Source organism: Bufo gargarizans, chromosome 1, assembly GCF_014858855.1.
Source record: "Bufo gargarizans isolate SCDJY-AF-19 chromosome 1, ASM1485885v1, whole genome shotgun sequence".
NCBI lineage: Eukaryota > Metazoa > Chordata > Amphibia > Anura > Bufonidae > Bufo > Bufo gargarizans.
Genome location: NC_058080.1, coordinates 506,401,521 through 506,427,529, shown reverse-complemented (window position 1 = coordinate 506,427,529; position 26,009 = coordinate 506,401,521). Strand labels below are relative to the sequence as shown.

General features: G+C 42.4%; 1 protein-coding gene across 3 annotated transcripts in view; it reads left to right on the top strand.

Annotated features, from left to right (window-relative positions):
- The window catches only part of MORC2 (MORC family CW-type zinc finger 2), a 107,737-nt gene that overhangs the window by 30,059 nt on the left and 51,669 nt on the right, over positions 1–26,009 (top strand). For all 3 annotated transcript variants that reach the window (XM_044275231.1, XM_044275239.1, XM_044275247.1), the window contains exons 6-12: positions 2,978–3,068; positions 4,102–4,210; positions 13,929–14,088; positions 14,195–14,306; positions 21,935–22,060; positions 22,412–22,491; positions 25,863–25,945. In XM_044275231.1, the coding sequence (XP_044131166.1) occupies positions 2,978–3,068; positions 4,102–4,210; positions 13,929–14,088; positions 14,195–14,306; positions 21,935–22,060; positions 22,412–22,491; positions 25,863–25,945 (761 nt within the window). The remainder of the gene's footprint in view (positions 1–2,977; positions 3,069–4,101; positions 4,211–13,928; positions 14,089–14,194; positions 14,307–21,934; positions 22,061–22,411; positions 22,492–25,862; positions 25,946–26,009) is intronic.

Below are 26,009 nucleotides of genomic sequence, written 5' to 3'. Positions count from 1 at the left end.
TGTAAATAACAAAAAATAAAAACGTGCCAAAACAGCTATATTTTGTTACCCTGCCTCACAAAAAGTGTAACCAAAAATCATATGTACCCTAAAATAGTTCCAACAAAACTGCCACCTTATCCCATAGTTTTCAAAATGGGGTCACTTTTTTGGAGTTTCTACTCTAGGGGTGCATCAGGGGGTCTTCAAATGGGACATGGCAAACGGAAATTATCCCAGTGAAATCTGGCTTCCAAAAACCATATGGCGTTCCTTTCCTTCTGCGCCCTGCCGTGGGCCCGTACAGCAGTTTACGATCACATATGGGGTGTTTCTGTAAACAACAGAATCAAGGCAGTAAATATTGAGTTTTGTTTGGCTGTTAACCCTTGCTTTGTTACTGTAAAAAATGGATTAAAATGGAAAATCTGCCAAAAAGTGAAATTCTGAAATTTCATCTACATTTTTCCTTTAATTTTTGTGGAACACCTAAAGGGTTAAGAAAGTTTACAAAGGAGTGTAGTTTCTAAAATGGATGGTTTCTATTATGTAAGCCTCACAAAGTGACTTCAGGCCTCAACTGGTCCTTAAAAAGTGGGTTTTGAAAAAGCCTTCTAACGTCCCAAAAAAAGAAAATGTCAGTTACAAAATGATCCAAACATGAAGTAGACATATGGGAAATGTAAAGTAATAACTATTTTAGGGGGTATCAATTTTAAAATGAAATATTTTTACTTAAATTTACCATTGTCATGAAGTACAATATGTGACGAGAAAACAAATGGCCTGGATAAGTAAGAGTTTTGAAGTTATCACCACATAAAGTGACACATGTCAGATTTTTTAAAAATGGCCTGGTCCTTAAAGAGGACCTTTCATCTGATCTGTACAGCGGTGCCCAGGTATCTCACTGCACTTACTATTATCCCTGGTCGCCGCTCCGTTCTCCTGCTATGCCCTCCGGTATGTTCGGTCACCTGGTTATAGTAGGAGGAGACTTAGAGGACTTGGTTATAGTAGGAGGAGACTGTCCTTGTTCTCCTGGGCGTCTCCTTCTCCTAGGCTGTAGCGCTTGCCAGTCGCCATAGTAAGTGCAGTGAGATCCCTGGGCACCGCTGTACAGATCATGACACTTAGTTCACAATGTTTTGCCAGATGAAAGGTCCTCTTTAAGGTGAAAAATGTCAGGGTCCTTAAGGGGTTAAAGGGGTTGTCTCACTTCAGCAAATGGCATTTATCATGTAGAGAAAGTTAATACAAGGCACTTACTAATGTATTGTGATCGTCCATATTGCTTCTTTTGCTGGATGGATTAATTTTTCCATCACATTATACACTGCTCGTTTCCATGGTTACGACCACCTTGTAATTCAGTAGCAGTGGCCATGATTGCACACTAGAGAAAAAAAGGCTGGACTATGTGCAGACCTGTGAGCCTGGAGCTTTTTCCTAAATTGTGCAAGCATGGCCATCGCTGCTGGATTGCAGGGTGGTCGTAACCATGGAAACGAGCAGTGTATAATGTGATGGGAAAAATGGAATCCAGACAGCAAAGGAAGCAATATGGACAATAACAATACATTAGTAAGTGCATTGTATTAACTTTCTCTACATGATAAATACGATTTGCTGAAGTGACACAGCCACTTTAATCTTATGTTATAAAGTGATGGCGTACCACTGTAATATGCCATCACTTCATGATCGTCTAGAATCCAACCTCTGGGACCTCCACCAGTTCTAGAATGGAGAATGCTATTCCCTGCATAGTGTTCAGCTGGGTGGCTGCTGTGCAGGGAAGAACAATGAAGGGAATGCAAGTGGTAATCCAGCGCTATAGCCCTTCATTCTCAGGATCCGTGATTATAGACTAGAGATATACTATTAATTAGTAAGATGGAAATAGCCTTTGTAATTTTTATGTAATAACTGAAAGCAATTCTTAAGTGCACCTATCATAATTTCATGAAACTTTTGATGTGTCAAAGTGAGGTTCATAGAATGTCTTGTGAGTCTCTACACTGCTTTGCTTGCTCTGAGGAGATTCACTCTAAAGAGCATCTGTCACCATGGTAAACTCTATTAAACCAGGCCTGGTAGGGTTGATCATGGCGACTAAAATTAGCTCTCTTTCTCTGCAATCGGAATTACAGATGCAGCAAATTTCTTACTTTTCATTATATATAAAAAGGTGCCCGAAGCACAGAGGGGCTGTCATAGTCCCTCGGAGCACTGCTTCAGCTCCACCACTCCCTGTTGCCACTTCTCCTCCCTGTGAGATCGACACGGCCAGGCATTCCCACTGCTCCGATGCCTAGCCTTGAAATCTTCCACATGTGCTGGTGGCAGTACCATGTGCAGGAACACTTACTCCGAAATCTTAAATGTGCCAGTACATGTGCGAGATTTCAGGGCCAGACAATAGAGCAGTGAGGATGCCCGACCCTGTTAATCTCAATTGGAGGAGGAGTGGCAATAGGGAGAGGCAGAAGTGGAGCAGTGCTCCGAGCACCTAATTTCCATATTACAAAAGGGATTTCTCTGCAATTCCGATTGCAAAGAAAAATCTAGTCCTCTAATCCTCAGAAATGCTTCTTTCTATTTTTAAGAAGTACACCATGAACTGGGCCATAGATTTTGCAGCGTCATCAATACTGGCTCTGAAATCTCAGGGAGCAGACAGGGGAGTCTTGCAGCCTTACTGGTGTAGCGATAGTGTGCCAAACAGAGCTCTGTAAACCTTATTTGCATAAAAATAAAAAACATTTCTCACGGATTTTCACAAGAAAGTTATGGTTTTGTTTTAGGGTTCCTGCCCTACTTGGTGGTATGCTTACTTTGAAACCACTTTTGGAGGTGACAGACTCCCTTTAAGTTTTTATAACACGTTGAACTTGTATAGTCAAATATTTTGTCATATTTGCTGTTATATATTTTTCAAGTAGTAAATTATGTGCAATCATGTTAAATTTATTATAATTCACTTATTTTGTAATAGGTGAGGCCGCCAGCGTAATCCAGTTTGGACGTTCTGCTAAAAGAACTCCGGAGTCTATTCAAATTGGACAGTATGGAAATGGATTGAAATCGTAAGTATCTGTTTATAGCAGCTGTTAATGATTTTGCATTGAGAACAAAGTGCAAAAATAATTACGGTAGCTAAAAAAAATGCCTTATAAAGAATCCTTCGCCAGTTCTGACCATGCTAAACTAGCATCAGGTAGGGTCTGCAGAGAGTAGTACAAATATACCTTTTGTGGAGCTTTTATTAACAAGAATAGTGAGAATTATTAACTTTTATTCTGGCAGGTTCTGGTCCTGAAGGGGTTGTCTCACTTCAGCAAATTGCCTTGATTATGTAGAGAAAGTGAATACAAGGCACTTACTAATATATTGTTATTGTCCGTATTGCTTCTTTAACAAGAACAGGGGTTAAGAAGAACTAATTGCAATCTATCCTGTTAGATGTAGATGCTTGATGAGCTTCTGCCCACCCACACAACATTTTAAAGGGGTTAACCGGTAATTACTATTGATGACCTATCCCTTTGTGAGCTCTCCGGCCTCTTCCTAGATCATGTGGTGTCACCGTACATTGGTCACATGGTCTATTTGCAGCTCCGCCCCATTCAAGTCAATGGGGCTAAACTGCAGTACCAAGCACTATACAGTGTATGGCGCTGTGCTTGGAAAGTTGCCGGGAGTTGCAGCGCTCACCAGATTTCCAGCGCAGCAGCTCCTTGAAACAGCTGATCAGCAGGGGGTGCCAGAACTTGGGCCCCTGCCGATGTGATAATAATGACCCTAAGAATAGGTCATCATTATCTTTACCTGAATAACCCCTTTAAATTTGTGGGGTAGGCCGTTTAAGCAGCTTATTCCTTACTATTTTTTGCCTCTTTAAAAGTTTGTAAGCTTTTATTTTCTTTATGTTTCCTGCATATTAGTATTTTATATTCTTACATCAATACATTTTTACATGATTACTTACAATCTCATTTTAAAGTATGCTACAAACATATAATCAGGGATGCAGCATATGGACAACCTGAAGAAAATATGATCTAATACGCATGAAATTTTATATATATTTGCTGTTTACCCAGTTCTGTTTTTATCTAGTGGCTCTATGAGAATTGGAAAAGATTTCATTCTTTTTACGAAGAAGGGAGATACAATGACCTGCCTCTTTATGTCTCGTACTTTTCACGAAGAAGAAGGAATTGATGAGGTTTGTAGCTTATACATGTATGTACTCATATATACCTAATCCTAAAGTGGAATTCCTAATGTGGAATTAAAACTTGAAATAAATAGATTATATTATAAGGCCTCATGCCCGAATCCTTATTTTTCAGCTGCTATTTTTATGCTGAGAGACATAATGGCTGATATGGGCGCTCTTATCAGAGGTCTGATTGGGGGTCATTTACATTGGGGTCTGAGCTGAGGTCTGATTTGAGGTCTTATTAACATTGGGGTCTGATTGGGGCTGTGAGCTGAGGTCTGATTAACATTGGGGTTTCTGATTGGTGGTCTGACCTGAGGTGTAATGAAAAATATTTCTTTCTTATTGTCCTCCTCTAAAACATAGGTGCGTCTTATAAAGCGAAAAATACGTTACTTTTCCCACTGCTCGTGCTGGACTGGGGCAAAACAGTTAGGGGGTTTCATGATGAATATTTGAAGATTTGCCTAAAAGTGACTTAGAAATCTGGTAAAATTGGGAGTACTTCTTAATTTTACTTTTCACAACTGCTTGTTTTAACATGCTCAGAATTAGGATTCATACACACGGCCAGGGCCATATTTAATTCCACAAACCATGCTCCACAAGAATTAAAGGAAAATGGAGATGAAATTTCAAAATTTCGCTGATTTTTCATTTTAATCATTTTTTTCCTGTAACACAGCAAGGGTTAACAGCCAAACTAAATTCAGTATCTATTATCCTGATTCTGCAGTTTACAGTAAGACCCCATATGTGGTTGTCAACTTCTGTATGGGCGTGCGGCAGAGCTTAGAACAAATGGAGCACAATATGGCTTTTGGAGGGCAGATTTCACTGGAATAATTTTCAGGCGCTGTGTCGCATTTGAAGGTACCCTGAGGTACCCCACAGTGGAAACCCCCAAAAAGTGACCCCATTTTGGAAACTACACCCCCCAAGGAATTTTTCAAGGGGTGTAGTGAGCACTTTGGCCCAATATGCTTTTCATAGAATTTAGAAATCCTTGGCTGTAAAAAAATAAAAATTACATATTTTGCTGAAAAATATCATTTTAGGCCCAAGTTTTTCATTGTCACAAGGGGTAACAGGAGAAAGTCACCATAAAATGTGTTACCCATTTTCTCCTGAATACGGCATTAACCCATATGTGGTTGTCGACTGCTGTATGGGCAGAACTTAGAAAAGATGGAGCACAATATGGTTTTTGAAGGGCAGATTTCACGGGAATCATTTTCAGGCGCTGTGTTGCATTTGAAGTTACCCTGAGGTACCCCAAAAATGTGACCCAATTTTGGAAACTATACCCTCTAAAGTATTCATCTAGAGGTGTAGTGAGAATTTTATTATTTTACGATATTAATCTAGGGGTATAATGAGAATTTATTTTTAAATTTTGGAGTTTATCTAATTTTCCAAATTATAATTGACTAATAATGTAATGAAGTGGATTGCATAATAAATTAAAAATGACCAAAAGTGCATAAAAGAAGTAAAAAAATGTAAATTGATTACATTAATAATCTAAGTAAGTATGGTAAATGCAGAACACTGCTTAATGCAAAGCCCAGGCTTATCTGGACAGGTGTCACATTAATATATGGTATCCCACCGTATCCCATTCTTGTAACAGACCCTACATCTCTTTTGGGCTCTGATTTTTTTCGCAGTAGGGGGCAACTCTGATGGGAAATGTTGCCCTGGGATAATTCTAGATGACTCTATCCCACTGCTATACTGGCGCTGCTGTCCAAATATTAAATTTTTAATGATTTGTTCTTGAAAATCAAGATATGTTCCTTGGTTTCCTACTTTTTGGGACATGGCAAGAGAATTCTACAGGGCTACTTGCATAAGGTGGGCTGCAAGTTTCTTATACCAAATGCAGGATTTCCTGACCGCGCTGTAGGGCTTCGGCATTTGGTCTTCACGATCCACCCCACCCATATATTTATTGTAATCCTGTATGCAGACAGGCTTACATACGGTGGTATTTGTGCCACGGGCATCCATTCGGGGTCAATGGCGCTAGTGCCAGGCAAAGAGTCTCGTCTAAGACTTTGCTGTGGCTCGTCATCACCAGTGTTAGCGGACGATGACGAAATTTGAAACTGTTCTGTATTGCTTGTACTTTCTGTATCAGAACAGATAAATGTGTATGCCTCCTCTGCCATATACAGTGGATATAAAAAGTCTACACACCCCTGTGTCAGGTGTAAAATGTCAGGTTTCTGTGATGTAAAAAAATAAAATAAAATGAGACAAAAATAAATCATTTCAGAACTTTTTCCACCTTTTAATGTGACCTATAAACTGTGCAACTCAATTGAAAAATAAACTGGAATCTTTTAGGTGGAGGGAAGAAAAAATATAAACATAAAATAACATGGTTGCATAAATGTGCACACCCTTAAACTAATACTTTGTTGAAGCACCTTTAGATTTTATTACAGCACTTAGTCTTTTGGGGTATGAGTCTATCAGCATGGCACATTTTGACTTGCCAAGATTTGCCCATTCTTCTTTGCAAAAACACTCCAAATCTGTCAGATTGCGAGGGCATCTCCTGTGCACAGCCCTCTTCAGATCACCCCACAGATTTTCAGGTCTGGGCTCTGGCTGGGCCATTCAAAAACGTTAATCTTCTTCTGGTGAAGCCATTCCTTTGTTGATTTGGATGTATGCTTTAGGTCGTTGTCATGCTGAAAGACGAAGTTCCTCTTCATGTTCAGCTTTCTAGCAGAATCCTGAAGGTTTTGTGCCAATATTGAGTGGTATTTGGAACTGTTCATAATTCCCTCTAGCTTAACTAAGGCCCCAGTTCCAGCTGAAGAAAAACAGCCCATTGGCATGATGCTGCCACCACCATGCTACACTGTGGGTATGGTGTTCTTTTGGTGATGTGCGGTGTTGTTTTTGCGCCAAACATATCTTTTGGAATTATGGCCAAAAAGTTCAACATTGGATTCATCAGATCAGAACACCTTTTCCCACATGCTTTTGGGAGACTTCGGATGTGTTTTTGCAAAATGTAGCCTGGCTTGGATGTTTTTCTTCATAAGAAAAGGCTTTCGTCTTGCCACTCTACCCCATAGCCCAGACATATGAAGAATACGGGATATTGTTGTCACATGTACCACACAGCCAGTACTTGCCAGATATTCCTGCAGCTCCTTTAATGTTGCTTTAGGCCTCTTGGTAGCCTCCCAGATCAGTTTTCTTCTCGTCTTTTCATCAATTTTGGAGGGACGTCCAGTTCTTGGTAATGTCACTGTTTTGCTATATTTTCTCCACTTGATGATGACTGTCTTCACTGTGTTCCATGGTATATCTCATTGGTGGCGAACCTTTGGTACGGGTGCCAGAGGCGGCACTTGGGGCCCTCTCTGTGGGTACCCGCACCCTGGAAAAAGTCTATGGTGTACCAATATGTCTTAGACTTTTCCTGCTGTTCATCAGTGCTGGGTGCGCTATGAACAGCACAGGCAGCGCACTGAATGTAGGCAGACTATTATAGCTAAATGATAAAGTACATGGAAGATGCACTGTACTGGACTGTAGTATTCAGGGTAAATTGCCTCGTTGGCACTTTGCGATAAATAAGTGGGTTTTGGGTTGCAGTTTGGGCACTTGGTCTGTAAAAGGTTCGCCGTCACTGGTATATCTAATGCCTTGGAAATTCTATTGTAACCTTCTCCTGACTGCTACCTTTTAACAATGAGATCCCTATGATGCTTTGGAAGCTCTCTGTGGACTATGGCTTTTTCTGTGGGATGCGACTAAGAAAATTTCAGGAAAGACCAACTAGAGCAGCTGAAGTTTATTTGGGGTTAATCAGAGGCACTTTAAATGATGGCAGGTGTATGCTGACTCCTATTTAACATGATTTTGAATGTAATTGCTTAATTCTGAACAGAGCTACATCCCCAGTTATAAGAGGGTGTGCACACTTATGCAACCACATTTTTTTTAGTTTTTTATGTTTTCTTCCCTCCACCGAAAAGATTTCAGTTAGTTTTTTTTTTCAATTGAGTGGTACAGTTTGTTTATAGGTTACATTAAAGGTGGAAAAAGTTCTGAAAAGATTCATCTTTGTCTCATTTTTTTTACAGCACAGAAACTCATTTTAACAGGGGTGTCTAGACTTTATATCCACTGTAAATACGCTCAGCCATTTAAGGCTACTTTCACACTCGCATTTGGTGCGGATCCATCATGGATCTGCACAAACGCATCCGTTCAGATAATACAACCGCATGCATCCGCTCAGAACGGATCAGTTTGTATTATCTTTAACATAGCCAAAACGGATCCGTCTTGAACACCATTGAAAGTCAATGGGGGACGGATCAGTTTTCTATTGTGCCATATTGTGTCAGTGAAAACAGATCCGTCCCCATTGACTTACATTGTGTGTCAGAACGGATCCGTTTGGCTCAGTTTCGTCAAATGGACACCAAAACGCTGCAGGCAGCGTTTTGGTGTCCGCCTCCAAAGCAGAATGGTGACTGAACGGAGGCAAACTGGTGCGTTCTGAGCGGCTCCTTATCCATTCAGAATGCATTAAGGGCAAAACTGATCTGTGAGCCCTGAACGGATCTCGCAAACAGAAACCAAAACGCAAGTGTGAAAGTAGCCTTATATGATGAAAACTACATTATATATATATATATATATATATATATATATATATATATATATATATATGTATATAAAATCACAAATATCGCAGCAGCACAGTCATACGTTGTGCACTGGGTGCAATTCTTCACAGAGGTCGGCCTCTCCTCCACGATATATACTTAACAAATGACGAGGCAGCACTTCCAGCTTTAGGTGACAGGGTGAAGACCCCAAAACTTTAATCCCAGCAACGTTTCGGCCTACTCAATGATGCCTTGATAAAGCTTGATAAAGGCCTCATTGAGTATGCCGAAACGTTGCTGGGATTAAAGTTTTGGGGTCTTCACCCTGTCACCTAAAGCTGGAAGTGCTGCCTCGTCATTTGTTAAGTATATATATTATTATTTTTCAAACCACTAACTTAACTGCCAGTACTCAGGCTAACTAACTATGGCTAATTACCAGTAATTTTATATATATTATTTTTGTATATTTTTTCATTTATAATTTTTATTTATTTTTTACAAACGCCTAACTCTAACACTAACCTCAACTATTTCAAGCTACCTATTGACCTATATACTACTCTATTTTATAAAAAAAAAAGAAAACCCACTAAAGTTCTAGTGGGGAGGAAGGGTGGTTGGAGGATTGGGTGTCAGGGGAACAATGTGTTTGGGGCACTGTGTGGTGTGGTAATTTACTTGGGGGCACTCTGACAGGAGACCAGGGCAGCGCAGCTCTGATCTCCTGAAGTGTTCTGAGTGACCAATCACAGCGACCGGGAAACAGGGACCGCTGTGATTCGTCCCCTGACGGGTGCCCAGACAGCTATGCTGTCCGTGACACCTGTTAAGATGCCGGTGTCACTGCAAATTGCAGTGACACTTTAATTTCATTATGTAGTGTGCATGTCATGATGCAGTAACTCACACTACATCATGATGTACATAGTACATCATTAGTCACTAAGGGTTAAAAAAAAAATTAAAGAATTTTGGTTATGTTGCTTTGAGTTTTCCTTGTCACTGTATGTAAAAAGAAAATAATTAAATCCTAAAATCCTGCATCGGCCACTAAGTCTAACAATAGGCATTACTTCTTTTGCCTTTTACAAATCTCGTTTTGGCAGTCATGTCATTAGTGTCACAGGCAGGATTACAATTACAGATATCAATTTTATATATAGATAACACAGAATTTACCATTCACAATAGGTGGATGTCAGAGATGATCTACTCCTTCCTTGTACAATGTCCTTTGTACAGGTCATAGATAATGCCTAGAAAACTCGTGCATAGAACTCAATAGGGTCCTGTCCTGACCATTGTGTTCATGGCCCATGGGGCTGCTTTAAAGCACATTTCTAAATACTGTTATGAACAGGTCAGGCGAGATGGCAACCTGCATATTTACGTTCAGGGAAAAAAAAAAAAAAAAAAGAAAATGTAAAAACAGATTACAAAAAAGTGTCACTGGTTTTAACTGGCAGAAAATATATAGGTGACACATTCCCTTCAATAACAGTTGACAAAAGGTTAGCTTGTAGCTGTCTAAAATGACAAGCAGTAGTCTGTAGTGCCTACTATGGCTTAACATGTACATATTTGGCAGGAAATTATTTAATAAATGTCTTTTTTTTTGTTAATAGTTCTCATGTTCGTAACTGAATGGCTTGTAACGAAGACATACTTAAAGGGGTTTTCCCACAAAAAATAATTTACAGTTTTCAAACCAGCCCCTGGATCTGAATACTTTTGTAATTGCATGTAATTAAAAATGTAGCATAGCCACTGAGTTATTCGATAAAATGTATCTGCTTAGCGCCACCTGCAGTTTGTTCTTTTTCTCATTTCTTTGTCCTGCTGACTGAGATGGCCGCACATGCTCAGTTTCATCCTTCAACTGCCTCCTGAGCAGAAAAGTGCAACTCCATTCTTATGAGACATGCTTGCATCATTGTGGAGAAGGATAATCCAGCAGGATAATAACCTAAAATTTAGGCTACTTTCACACTAGCGTTCGATCGGATCCGTTCTGAACGGATCCGCTCATATTAATGCAGACGGTGGCTCCGTTCAGAATGGATCCGTCTGCATTATAACTTAGAAAAAGTAGCCTGAGCGGATCCGTTCAGACTTTACATTGAAAGTCAATGGGGGACGGATCCGCTTTAAGATTGAGCCATATGGTGTCATCTTCAAGCGGATCCGTCCCCATTGACTTTCATTATGAGTCGGAACGGATCCGCGCGGCCAGGCGGACACCCGAACGCTGCTTGCAGCGTTCAGGTGTCCGCTTACTGAGTGGAGCGGAGGCTGAGCGCTGGCAGGCGGATGCATTCTCAGTGGATCCGCCTCCACTGAGAATGCATTAGGGCCAGACGGCTGCGTTCAGGGCCGCTCGTGAGCCCCTTCAAACGGAGCTCACGAGAGGACACCTGAACGCAGGTGTGAAAGTAGCCTTACACCAAAGGTTTCAGAGACTAGCTTAAATGTAAAGAACTGCTGGCTGTTATGGACTGCACTCCTCAACACCACAATATACTTTTTGGAACACCTTCACATCATAACTTAACATCAAAATAGAAAGATACACACTGATCAGCCATAACATTAAAGTGAATAACAGTCTTGTTACTATGTCCCTATTTAGGTTACATTTGCAGAAAAAAATCCAATGTGTATTTGCAGTGTTGCAGTTTACATGATGCAGATCCTTTTTGATTTAGCCCCATTCAGTAGGCTTAATCCAATTCCATAGAAACTATAGTGTGGATTCTCTTTTACATCTATGGAATGTGACGTGTCTTTGCTGCAGGTTTCAGAGTTAAAAATGTTCTGAAGTCAACATACCTTTAAAGGCTATGTACACCTTCAGAGTAGGGTCGGGCGATATACCGGTATCCCGATATACCGCGGTATTAAAAAAACGGCGATATCGCTGTTTCCTAAATACCGCTGTATTTCGTGACGTCATAGAAGCGGTCATGTGCGCTGACCACTTTTAAATCTGCGGCCGCCCGCCCCAGCATGAACCGATACGGGACATTTGCAGAGTACTTGTACTCGTGCGAATGTCCCCGATACCTGCTGGCCGCTTGCGGCGGCGCTCTTAGCAGTTCGGCCGGCGTGGGGGAGGGAAGGAATTCTGTGATTTGCATTCCCGGCACCCGACCTCTGAGAGGACGCTGTGATCCGCGCAATTAACCCCTCAGGTGAATGTTCTTAAGTCCCTGCATTGGTGGCAGTGCACCCCTCCCTCCCCAGTATTAATCATTGGAGGCCACAGGGTCGTCCCCCCATCATTGGTGGCAGTGGGCCCCCCCTCCTCCCTCCCTCCCCAGTATTAATCATTGGAGGCCACAGGGTCGCCCCCCCATCATTGGTGGCAGTGGGCAGTTCCGATCGGAGTCCCAGCAGTGTAATGCCGTGGCTCTGATCGGTTATCATGGTAGCCAGGACGCTACTGAAGCCCTGGCTGCCATGGTATGTTAGTGAGCAGCATTATACTCGCGTGCGCCGTGGCCGCCGGGCGCTCCTTCTTCTCATAGGTCTGTGCGGCGCATTGCTAATGCTATAAGAAGGAGACAGAAGAAGGAGCGCCCGGCGGCCACTGCGCACATGAGTATAATGCTGTCTTTGTGGGGTTAATATGATTTTGGAGCGGAGACAAAAGTCCTGCATGCAGTACTTTCGTCTCCGCTCCAAAATCATCTTCTGAGCGTAAACCTAACGGACCCCATTATAGTCTATGGGGTCCGTAGGCTGCGTTCGCCTCAGTTATGTGCCCAATCCGTCCTTTCCGTTCTCCTGCTCCTATAACGGAGCAGGAGAACGGAAAGGCTGAACGCTGATGTGAACTCAGCCTAAGAGGTCATAAACACTTATTTAAGACACATTCTTATCAGTAAGATAAGGACTGAGCTATAAGGAGTGTTTAGGAGCTCAGAGAGCAGAGATAAGGAGCCGTCAGCTCCCCAGATGACGGAAAAGACAGAAAATCCACAGGCAGCTACTAAGCCATATTTTTAATAAAGACCAAAATGATTACAATGCAATAATAAATAAAATTGCCCCCAAAAGGTGTACATGCCTTTAAGGGGTAGAATATGTTGGGCTTCAATTAAACAGCCAGTTCTTGAAGTTGATGTGTTCAAAGCAGGAAAAATTGTCAAGTTTAAGGATCTGAGCAAGCCAGTTACTATTAGGGTGCATTCACACAACCGTGTTTTGCGGTCCGCAAATTGCGGATCTGCAAGACACGGATACCGGCCGTTTGTGATCCACATTTTGCGGACCGCATATGGCCCGCTCTATATAGAGAATGCCTATTCTTGTCGCAACCGTGGGCAAGAATAGGACATGCTCCATATTTTTTGCGGGGCCGCGGAATGGAACAACAGATGCGGACAGCACACTGTGTGCTGTCCGCATCTTTTGCGACCCCATTGAAATGAATGGGTCCGCACCCGTTCCTCAAAATTGCGGAATGGATGCGGATCCATTTATACGGTCGTGTGAATGCACCCTTAGAGTCCACACCTCGACAGGTCACAGTTGTTTTGTGTCTGGAGGGTTTATCTGTACAGTAGTAGGCAGGTTTTTTCAGTGCTATGGCAAAGAGGTGTATTTGTAAGGCACTGCTGAGGAGAGTTGAACCAACCATTTAGTTTTGGGAATTTTGGCAAGTATTTTTAACCTCTCAACAACCGCCATATCATATTTATACGGCGGCCGCTAAGGGGACTAATTCTGATATGCTGCCTTTTTACAGCAGCTCTTCCGAAGCAGAAAATAGTGCTACTTGCTCTGCAGTACTGATGCTGGGTCTGTTACTAACAGTTTTAGGCATTGTACGCTGGTAGGAGATCAATAAAGTTGTAGACCGATCGTGTTAACCCTTTAGATGCTTCAGTCAATAGTGAAAGAAGCATAGTGGCCACTACATCTAAGGTGTTTGACAGAGGGAGCACGCTACAAAAAAACCTTTTAATTTTAATGTGCATTAAAAAGAAAAGTAAAAAGGTTTGATGTATATGCTAATAGATAATCCCACATACTAATCTCATTGTGTTTTTTCTTTATCCCTGTTATAGGTGATCGTTCCTCTCCCCACATGGAATTCAAAAACTGGTGAGGCGTTGGCAGAAAATATGGAAAAATTTGCCATTGAAACAGAACTAATCTACAAGTATTCTCCGTTTCACTCTCACAAAGAAGTTATGGAACAGTTCAGAAAAATTAACGGAGATGCAGGTAATATACACAGTTAATAATCGGGCTGTATGGAATCGTTAAATTTTTTTTTCTTACGAAGTGCACTATAAACCAAAGATAAAATATTTTGTTATGATCGTCTTAGGTACACTGGTTGTAATTTTTAATTTGAAGTTAATGGACTCCGGGGAACCAGAGCTTGATGTAGTGTCTGATCCAAAAGATATTCAGATGGCTGGGACCCCACCTGAAGGAGCGTAAGTGAAAAGCTGAAAGTATGTGTGAAATTGTGTGTTAGAAGGTACTAAACTTTAACCCCTTCCCGCCATAAACAATTTTCATTTTTTTCCTCGCCTTCTTCCAAAATCCTTAACTTTTTTACTTTTCCATTCACAGTCATATAAGGGCTTGTTTTCTGCAGGACAACTTGTATTACACCAGTTACACTACAATATCATATGGGGAAAACATTCTTTGAGGGGTGAAATTGAAAAAAAACACAATTCTGTCATTAATTTTAGAGTTTATACTGTGTGGCAAAAACATTACCGTTATTTTGCAGGTTAGCACTATTGCAGTGATACCAATTGTATATAGTTTTTATTATGATCTACTGCTTTTAATTTAATAAAAAGCTTTTTTTCTGTATTGGTACTATTTGGGGGTACGACTACATATGAATGTTAATTATCATATGTAAAATTGGGATTTTAAATTTTGAACTATTCAAATTTTACTCTATGTACAGTACCCCCAGGGATTTTAAAAATGTTTGCTTCAATCGCGGATATCATAGACTGTAATATTCTATACAGTCTTTGAGGATGTTGTTGTGTTGAGTTGTAATGTCATGTCGCTTTTTTTAAGCCATGCCACAGGCAGAGCTTATTAGGAGAATTACAGTGGCAGGAAGCCTTCACTAGGCCTGGGATGCCATGACAACTCATTGGCACTCCACAACTTCACCGCAGAGGTTGGCAGTTGGTGGTCAGAGGGAGCCGTCTCTCTCTCTCTCTATCTCTCTCTCTCTTTAACTAACTGCTCAGATGCCATGGTCACTCTTGCCCGCCACATCTCAGGTTAAAATTTGATCACGGACACTGCTCTGGATAATCCCTTTAATCCGTTTTTTGGAATACAGCAGGTGATAGAATAGAACTAATAATCCAAATTTATTATCCTGATGCAGTTTTTTTAAATACAGTGGTTCCCTTAAGTTCAGTTTTTTAGGGAGTTTTCAGGCGCTACTTCAAGTTGTGGTGTTAAAACATAAGAAACCTCTCCTGGACCTATGTGGGAAACTACTCCCCTCAAGGAACTAAAGAGGACCTTTCATGGGCTTGTAGTGAGTGAGATAAATATCTAGACCTGTGGGGTACCCTCCCCCCGCTGATGCTGCCACCCTGGCAGTTTTTTTTTTTTTTAAATATAGCGCTCCTGCACCCCGTTATGCCCCCCCCCCCCCCCCCCCCCCCCGCAAATTTAGCGAGTGCTTGTTTTGCGCTACAACAGAGCTCCACTGGAGACGACATGTAATGTCATGATGATAGCTCATCAATATAAACGGCTGGACAACCCCTTTTAATGTGGGGTACCAGTGAGCATTTTTACCACACATGTGTTTCATTGAATTTATTAGCATTGGGGCATGAAAATAAAAAATTACAGGCTACCATATTTTTGGACTATAAGACGCTCCTAGGATTTGGAGGAGGAAAAAAAGACCCCTAAATCAGGCCCCCCATTCTTTATCAGACCTCCATTCTTAATCAGACCCCCATTCTTCAACAGACATTAGATGCCCAAATCAGACCCCTAAGCTCCATGAGCCTCAGATCAGACCCCTCAACCTTCATCAGCATCAGAACAGACCCTCCATCAGCCTCAGATCAGAACCATTAGCCTCAAATCAAACCCCCAGCCCCCATCAGAATTAGATCAGGCCCAATCACCCTCAGATCGGACCCCCTAGCCCCAATCATCCTCATATTGGATGCCCCAGCCCCCATTAGCCTCAGATCAGGCCCCCCATCAGCCTCAGATCAGCCCCCCAGTCAGACCCTATAAGCCTCAGATCGCACCCCCAGCCCCACTCGGCCTCAATTCGGATCCCCTAGCCCTTATCAAACCTCAGATCAGACGTTACAAAGAAAATAAAATAAACTTACCTTGCTTGCCAGGGCTCCAGATGGCGACCAAAATGGTCACCAATGCGACTTAGAACTGCTAAATGGTGACAAGACTTTGTAGTCTTGTCGCCATTTGCGCCTAGACTCTCCGCTCGCTGCTCTGCCTCTAAGAAGAAAAAAAAGGCTTTCATCCAGCAGACAGACACACGCTGCAGATGTCTGCTGGGTGAAGATCCGCCCCTCAGATTACCCGGCATAGAAAGTGGGCATGGCTTGTGCTCCCGCTTCCAGCAGTCTGGCAAGTTTTGGAGTTGAGTCTGTGCTGTGACGCTGAGCTGCTGGAGACATTTCAACTAGGGCCGCACAGTCCACGGCTGATAACACGAGGCGAGTCACCCGTATGCAGATTTATTAGTGTGTTTTATAGGACTGGGAGGGTCCTTATGGGGTCACGAGGAGAAGGCAGAGATCCGTAAGAACAAGTATAAACACTGGCTGTGCTGCTTTAACACTTGCTGTCCTGGTTTGCATAGCACTGCCGGGGTCGCATAGCATTATATTGATTTATGATGCTATGTAACCCTTAGAGGTCTGGAATGTACTGGATAAGGCTCCATTCACACGTCCGCAATGTGTTTTGCGGATACACGGAGCCACGGATCCGCAAAACACGGAAAGCGGCAATGTGCGTTCTGCATTTTGCGGACCGCACATTGCAGGCACTAATAGAATATGCCTGTTCTTGTCCGCAATTGCGGACAAGAATAGGACATGTTCTATTTTTTTGCGGAAACGGAAGCACGGATGCGGAAGTGCGGATCCGCAAATGTGGATGCGGACAGCACATTCCGGCCCCATTGAAAATGAATGGGTCTGCACCCGTTCCGCAAAATTGCGGAACGGATGCGGATCCATTTTGCGGACGTGTGAATGGACCCTAACACTGACCTATTGCGGTCAGTGTTATCCAATACATTCCTGAACTGTAAGGGTTACATAGCATCATAAATCAATATAATGCTATGCGACCCCGGCAGTACAGAGCTCCTGCAGACAGACTCCGGTGTGAAACCAGCGCAATCCTATCAATGCAGACTAGTAACCATTTCTGATCATAAATCATATAATCTATTCCCCTTATTTCACAAGACCAGTATTCATTTCCACATAGGGAATAGCAATCGGATGTCAACCTTCTCGTCAGTCCGTGTTACTGCTGGCAGAATGATGAAACGGTGGGACTCCCCTGGCCTAGGGGTTCGCTCAGCAGTCCCAAGGCACACAGATTGATAAGGAGAGATTCCCGCCTATACTGCGCACGTTCTAGAAAAGGAGGGCGATGTCCGTGCACGGCTCCTTACTGACACGGGGGTGATGGGCAGAGAGCCCTTAACTGCTCCTTTCTGTGCCAAAGACGTGGTAGAGTTAAAAAGAGGGAAAATGGCACTGAAGCAGCCTATAAGGTGTTAAGCACAGGCTAGTTCAGCTGCCAGAGGAGGTCCCCTAGCTTTCCTACATCTCTGCTTGCTGGCAGTGAATGGAAACCTTTAAGGTTGACATTCACAGACTGAATGTCCATGTCCAGCCACAGTTACACAGTGAGCAGCACTAGAATATGGGCAATCTTTCCTCAAGAAACAACAGCAAACAAGAGGTTGTCATTCACTGACCGGCAAGCAGAGGGGTTGAGAATAAAGAGTAAAGCTTGTGTATAATAATACTGGTTTGAAACCCCTTAAAGAAAAATATAAAAATTACTCCTTAAAGGGTTTGGATACACTAATTTCTGGACCTCTGAGAATGGCAGGACCTTTGTTGGTGACCATACTTGCCTGATGCCCAGTGCAGGGTCCTGGCTCGTTTGCTGCCCAGCCTTTGTTGCTTGTCTTGAGTCCCTTCATGAAAACCTCCTGTTTGACGGCGTTCCAGCCAATGACTGACCACTGCTTCCCGTGCATTATGTTAAATGGTCATGTGATGCAAGGGGAGCAGATCTCCACTGTGGCCAGAGATTGTCTTGATGCCACTGCAGCCAAACATTTTCATGGAGAAACCCAAGACAAGCAGCAGAGGCCGGGAAGCAAATGTGCCAGGACCCAGCACCTAGGGATTACCAACGCAAATCTGGCTAGTCTGACGGGTCATGGAAATGAGTGTACAACTCCTTAAACATGGGCTGTAGTTTAGAAAACCTCATGCTCCTAAGCATCCCAGCTATATTATATGTATTTTAAATTTGGCGAATAAAAATTTCATTTGGCTCCTAAATTTTTCAGGTTAGGAGCCAATGGCTCCTTGATATTTTTTTTTGTCTGGAGCACTGCTTGCTCCAGACGGTGCCAGGTATCCAGGACACACCGCTTCATCGCTTCTTCTGGGTCCTGCTGTGTACTGTGAGCCTGACTGAGCACAGCATCAGGTTATAGTGCATGCCTACTTGTACTGTGTCCTGACGCTGTGCGCGGTTAGGACACGGTGCACAGGAGGACCCGGAAGAAGACCAAGGAAGACTAGTACAGCCAGCATAGCGCTTCCCTCACCTCCCCGTGCCTCCATAAAGGAAGTTATTAGCATTCGGACTATAAGACACACTTACAGCTGACATTGGCTGCTGGTTTAATTCCTGAGCCAGCTCCATCGCTATGTTGTAAATGTGTAGCATGGTGCCTCAACGTGAAAATTGCCATGCCATACATTTACAGCATGATGTAGAAGGGGTTAAACGGTCAAACAAAACAGACAGGTTGTTAGAAGCTAAACCGAGAGCTACCAAACAGATTAATACAGTTCACTTTATTTGCTCAACCCTTCTAACCTAAAACAAACCATATTCATCGTACTGCTATGGACTTCTAGCAGGGTAACTCATACATCTCTTTACTCTCACTAACTCTACTTAAACTTTCAACTACCCAAATGTCCAACTTAAATGACCCTATATCTACCAAAGAGCTAGATTATATTTTCAGAAAACTAAAATTAGGAAAGGCTCCTGGATCAGATGGCCTAACGGCTATGTATAGTAAAAAAAACAAAAAACTTCCCTCTTTAATAGCATTCTTCAAGGTGCATTCAAATACTCTTAAAAGTATTTTTTAGACGTCTACTATTATCTCAAAGCTCAAGGGTCACACTTCCCCTAAAAATTTACTGCTATTTTCTTGTCCAGAAATTAATTTATCTTGATTTTGGATTCCAGACTCATCCAGACCTACATTACTTAGGAGTGAAAACGACCCCCTCCCTGGATACCTTATATGACCAAAATTATCCTTCCTTTATCCAACAAATTACAGGTGACTTAAACTCAGAGATCTTTATCCTGGGTGGGTCAAATTAATACTTTAAAGATCAATGCACTCCCTAAAATCTCATACTTGTTTTCCTGTCATACCATTCCACTTACATTTTGAGATATCACAGCCTTCCAAAAGGCAATCGCCCAATTTTATTTGGGCCCAAAAAAGGCCTTGTATTTGTCAGAAGTTAATGTATTGTCTTATATGTTTAGCGGGCTATTCGTTGCCTAATTTTCACAAATCATTTATTGAACCTTATTTGTTCTGGTGCAAAGACCCACTTTTTACTGCTCCCAAAAATCAAGCTCCTATTACTTTTATTCTTTGTTCCTCTGGAGGCGACTTTGAATGCAGTTTGGGCTCATTACCGACTCCCCAAGTCTCTTGAGAGTTATCCCTAACTCAGGCTAGGGTGGTGGGTACAAGGATTGGTCTCCCTATGGAATTTCGTTTCCAGTCCTAAAATTTATATAAGCCCAGCAGTTTATCGAAAATGCAATCTGTTCCCTCTTCCAGTACATTTGAGATAATATATCAATCTTCCCCTACAAACCTCCAAAAGACACAAAGTTCCCTTTTATTATAAAATGGTAGCAGCACCTTGCCAAGATGGCAGCCCCTTCCTTCACTGTTATCAGGAAAGGTAGCCATCAGGTGACTCTGGCCATGTCATCTATTAACATTCTCCACAGCATGCACTTGGTCTTGAACAGGATCCATCTTTTCTTCCAAGTGTCCTCATCTCTTTGTTTTAGGGGTGTCCTGAACTTAGCTCTGGTAGATGGGTCCTAAGGTCGCCTCATTCTGGTCTCATGTTGCCCTTCTTATTCTGACAGTCACCAATGGCCAGTCGGGAGGCTGCTAGGCTGACCAGTCACAGGGTCCGACTTGCTTTGTGCTATCTCTTGTACTTAACTGTTTCTCATTGCTCTGGTCCTGCATGCTGGCCCCCTTGTGTCCATCTGCTCATGCCTGGATGTTTACTTTCTCCAAGACATGGGCATAGTCTCCTGCTTCTCTGTCACTGGCTTCGGTGGTGCCACCTCACATTATTGTTGTCCCTTAGTGCCCCCCTCACTATAGTGCTGTCCCTGTACTTTTAATCAAATAAAAACGTAACAAATAGTCCCAATCCCCCAATGAATGGAGCACATGATCTCCAGATTGTGCTGTCTGTTGCTTACCAGGCGCAGTGACGTCACTGTGTTATGCCTGTCTGTGCAGGATAGCAAAGGTTGGTGACCAGGAATCGGTACATTTAACTGTCTCTGAGTTCTCAAGACACACATACATTTGAAATCAGGACTGGTAATTCCCTTGCTTCAGGGGTATACTTAAATGTGGAGGTTCTTCTTACCTCTTGGGTTTTTAAGAATTGTCATCTGTGGATTGCTGTTTTGCAACCCTAAACCTTTTTTATGGCGATTCTGATGATGGTACTAAATGGTGGAGTAAACTTTTGTCAAGGAAGACGTACTGTAGAGGAATATTGCAGTTCAGGCCCATGGCCTTTTCATCAAGGACGTGTCTCTAGACATTAGATCGGCCAGATACCTGAGGGAATGTGTGGTAATTTACTCCTGCTCCATGCTACTGCATCCTTAGCAGAGGAACCTATGCAAATTGGTGTAACAGTCCTTCCAAGATCAGATAACCAAACTCTGAGAATTGGGACTGTTTACACTGTGTAAGCTAAGGCTACTTTCACACTAGCGTTGTTTTAATCCGGCGTTCAATTCCGACACTGGAACTGCCCGCCGGATCCGGAAAAACGTGTGAAAACGGATTACATTTGAATCCTGATCAGGCTTTCGATCACAATGGAAAAATGCATTGGAAAAAACGGATCCGCCATTTATGGACTTTAACTTTTTTTTCACATTTTTCGGGTTTAACATGCAAAAGCCGGATCCGTTTTGACTGAACACACGGGGCCGGATCCGGCGTTAATGCAAGTCAATGGGAAAAAAGCCTGATCAGGCGTTCAGTCAAAGTGTTCAGGCTTTTTGGCCGGAGATAAAAATACAACATGCTACGTTTTTCTGAAAAGCCTGATCAGTCAAAAAGACTGAACAGAAGACATCCTGATGCATCCTGAAGGACGGACTCTCCATTCAGAATGCATTAGGATAAAACTGATCAGTTCTTTTCCGGATTTGAGCCCCTAGGACGGAACTCAGCGCCGGAAAAGAAAAACGCTAGTGTGAAAGTACCCTAACAAAGTAAGCAGTACTTACCTGCTGAATTGCTTGCTTCTTAAGCGCTACAGATCTGGTCTTCCCAGTGGCCATTGCTTACAGGGCTGCAGCGCTGACTGCACATCAGCAGCATATGACTGCTGCCAGCAATCCAAAGGTTCTTTTTTGCTTTGGTGTTTTTTGCAAGTGTTTAACATGTTTCGTCCCTGTGTGTGGACTTATGGTTTTGTTTCCTCTCATAAATGTATCTATTTTCTAGGAAACCTGAAAGACGCTCCTTTCGAGCCTATGCTGCTGTTCTTTATATTGATCCAAGAATGAGAATTTTTATCCATGACCACAAGGTTCAAACAAAAAGATTATCTTGTTGTCTTTACAAGCCCAGGTGAGAAAAGATACTGTAAGTTAGACTTAGAAAGTAGAAAATTGGCTTTTCCAACATTCAGGCATATGCATGTTTTATTTTGTGTGTTTGGGCTTTTCATCACAGATTCCATCAATTTTGACTGTAAGAAAAGCGCAGCTTGCTATGCTCTGCTTACAGTCAAGATGATGGAACGTCGATATACCTCCAAAGAAAGTTATTTGTTTTTTTTCTTAGCTTTTAAAAAATGTAAACCATGATGCCAGTCTGAACAAAGGCAAAATGATCTTTTAAGAAATTCTTTTTAAAAAATTGACTTTTTAGCATGTGACTTTGTATTATAGTATTTTTACACGTATTGTTTCCCTTCAGAATGTACAGATATACATCAAATCGGTTCAAAACAAGAGCTGAACAGGAGGTGAAGAAGGCTGAGCACATGGCAAAAATTGGTATTGTGGGGGCCATATGGGATCTTGTTGCATTTAAAATGTGAACGTGCATTTTTTATTTCTTGTTACATAACATTGTTATATATTGTCTTAATTACATGCTAAATACACTTTATCAGTCATAACATTCATCTCCAGCTAACAGCTGAAATATACATTATCTCGATACCGTGGCACTTTTAAGGGGATATAGAAGGCAGCAAATGAATAGTTGGTTCTTAAAACTTAAGTGTTTAAATCAGGAAAAATGGACAAGCGTAATTATCTGAACATGTGTGGGTGTTAATGTTTTGCAGTGGTTAGTACCCTCCAAAAATGGTCCAAAGAAGGGCAATTGGCAACAGTGTTATCAGAGCACAAGGCTCATTGATGTGTGTGGGGATCGAAGGCTAGCCTGTGTAGTCTGATTTAACAGCAGCAATGTTAATTCTGACTATGATAGAAAGTGTTCGAATACAAGCCCTGAAGACTCTAGGTTAGTTGTGAAACATGCCAGGGAAAGGTGGCACTGAGCTAAAGGGTTTCTCCAGGAATTATTTAAAATGTTTACAAGCAAACTGTAGATTAGAAGGGTTGCCTCCATTTGCAGAGTTGCGTAGAGTGGTGACGAGGGACCTCATTACACACTGTGCTTCTGGCCTGAATATACTCCACATTGGTGAGCATTCCTGTCTGACTGCTAAGCCTGACTGCATACTGCACATAGGATTGTTCAATTACCATCTGCTGTATAATAAGAACATTGCTATACAGTTGATAGTAATGATGCAGTGCTATGATTTAGCCATTATGGCTAAGCAGCCAGACAGGAATGAGGGGCTAGATCGCATCCTTCCTACCTGTTTCTGCCAGGCTGTTCAGTTATGACGCGTATCACACACAGGATAGCATCATTACTATCTATTGTAGAACAGCATTCCTGCCTGACAGAGACGCTCACCAAAGTAAAGTACATGCAGGTGCCAGAGTGCAGTGTGTAGTAAGGCCTCCTTACGCAACTAGAAAGCTGTGCAAGAGGAGGCACCCCAAGTACGTTCTAGGATGGATTGCTAGCTACCGTTTTAAATAATGACTCTGATGTTTTAAACACAACATATTAATATATAACTTGACACCTGCGACATGGATTCCAGCAGAATGTTCTGGCAGAGAACAGCCTGCAGGAATTCTCTGGATCTGGCCATGCCGGATGCAACTGGAATGCCCACTGGCCCCCCTGTAATGGGGTCCGGTGGAGATCCAGGCGCAATCCAGCAAATATGCTGAGAATCACCCGGACACAAACCACTGCACGTTGCGGCTTGTCTCCGGCCGATTCCAAGCATTCTCTGCAAGATCTAGCGGCCAGATCATTGTGCCGGAGATGTGAAAGTAGCCTAAGTCACATTTATTTTTTTGGTTATGTGGACATTTGGCTTTTAACTTGCCTAGTGGCAACCCTGGGCATCTGTGGGCTGTGCAGGAAAAACAAATCCTATCACTTAGGGCTTATGCACTCTGCCATAATTTAGGCGTATAATATGGGGCGATTTACACCGGAATATTCAGTCCCAAATGTTGGTCTAATGGCCCGAACTTGTAGCACATAGATCTCAATGATGCTACTACCTTAGATCATTAGACCTGCATTCACACAGAATTTGTGGGCATAATTCAGAATGTTTAAAGGGATTCTCCGGGAATTAAAAAAATTAAAATACTTAAATATTACTTTTATTATAAATATATTCTCAGATATCTTTCATTATTTATATTGGCTCTTTTGTCTGGGGAGCAATCATCAGGGGGAACAAAATGGCCGCTGTCCCATTAGTTCACACAAAACCCATTAATCACACGTGAGGACAAGTTACTTTACAACACTTAGGTAACGAGCTGCCTCCTTCTCCTCTTTACTTGTCAGATTATGATCCTGAATACAGATGATAAGAACTTTAGCTGAATCTCTGGGGAATTGAGTTCATGAGGAGACATGAAGTACAGAGAGGACGGACAGGACAGACTGTGGTAATGGAGACTGTAAACAAGTGCTGCTGCTCATTAGCCACACCTCACCCTCCTCTCATGTCTCCTCATCATCTCTATTCCCATAGAGATTCCCCTGTATTCAGGATCATGATTACTGACAAGCAGAGAGGAGGATGAGGCAGCACTATGGCTCATTGTGGTGAAGTAACTCATCCTGCTGTGTGATTAGGACAGGTTTTGTGTGTATTGATAGGACGGCGGCCATTTTATTTCTCCTAATGATTACTCCCTAGACAAAATGAGACATTCTAAGTAATGAAAAGTATTTGTGAATATATTTATTATAAAATAATATTTAAGTATTTAAATTTTTTTTTATTCCTGGAGAACCCCTTTAATGCAACAGAATTATGGCCGTGTACATGAGCCCTTAGAGTACTTAAAGGGATTCTGTCATGAGATTTTAGCCCTATAAGCTAAACATGTCCGTACTAATAACATGAATCCTAAACTGGCCTTATTAAACCTGCTTGTGGCTCTATTAGCCCCAAAAAATTATTTTTATACCCTGTCAATCGCCTACCTAAGGTGCCCAATCTGACATCCGTTAATACAGGGTGCCCGGCTGTCTGGTGCCCAGCGCCTCCTTCCCAGTCTTAATCGCTGCCCTCCTCACCTCACCGCCGCAATCCTCCCGTCCCTCTGCCAGATGCGGCGCCAGCGCCCTATACTCAGCCTGATGCGCAGTGGGATCCTGGCCGCGGCTTCGTTGAGCGAAGTGCGCATACGCATCAGGCCGGGCGCATGTGCACTTCGCTCAATGAAGCCGCTGCCAGGATCCCGCGGCGCATCAGGCTGAGCATAGTGCGCAGGCGCCGGATCTGGCAGAGGGACGGGAGGATTGCGGAGGTGGCGCTGAGGTGAGGAGGGCGGCGATTAAGACTGGGAAGGAGGTGCTGGGCACCCATTGGGTAGGCGATTGACAGGGTATAAAACCTGTTTTTTGGGCTAATAGAGCCACAAGCAGGTTTAATAAGGCCAGTTTAGGATTCATGTTATTAGTACGGACATGGGCATATGTTTAGCTTATAGGGCTAAAATCTCATGACAGAATCCCTTTAAAGAGCTAAATATCAGAGGATACCTTCCGACTTCTTGTGGAGCACATACCTCAACAGTTTAGAGCTGTTTTGGTTGCATATAAACTATTAGATGAGTGTTTTTATTGTTCTGGCTGACCAATCTACTCTTTGTGCTTTCATATAAATATACAAATTTGCTTTACATGCAATTTCCAGTCAAAACTATTTATGAAGCTTTTTGTTTTATCCCAAAAATTAACAAAGATATTTTAGTTTAAGAGTTTGCATTTGGCCTCTAAACTGACTTTTATCTTTTGGTAGCGGAGGAAAAAGCACGGGAGGCAGAAAGTAAAGCACGAGCCCTGGAGTGTCGACTTGGAGAGGACTTAACCAGGGAATCCAGGGTGAGGCTAAAATATCTGGATTACTTTAGAAGTTACTTTAGAAGTTAGTATTGACAACTTCATG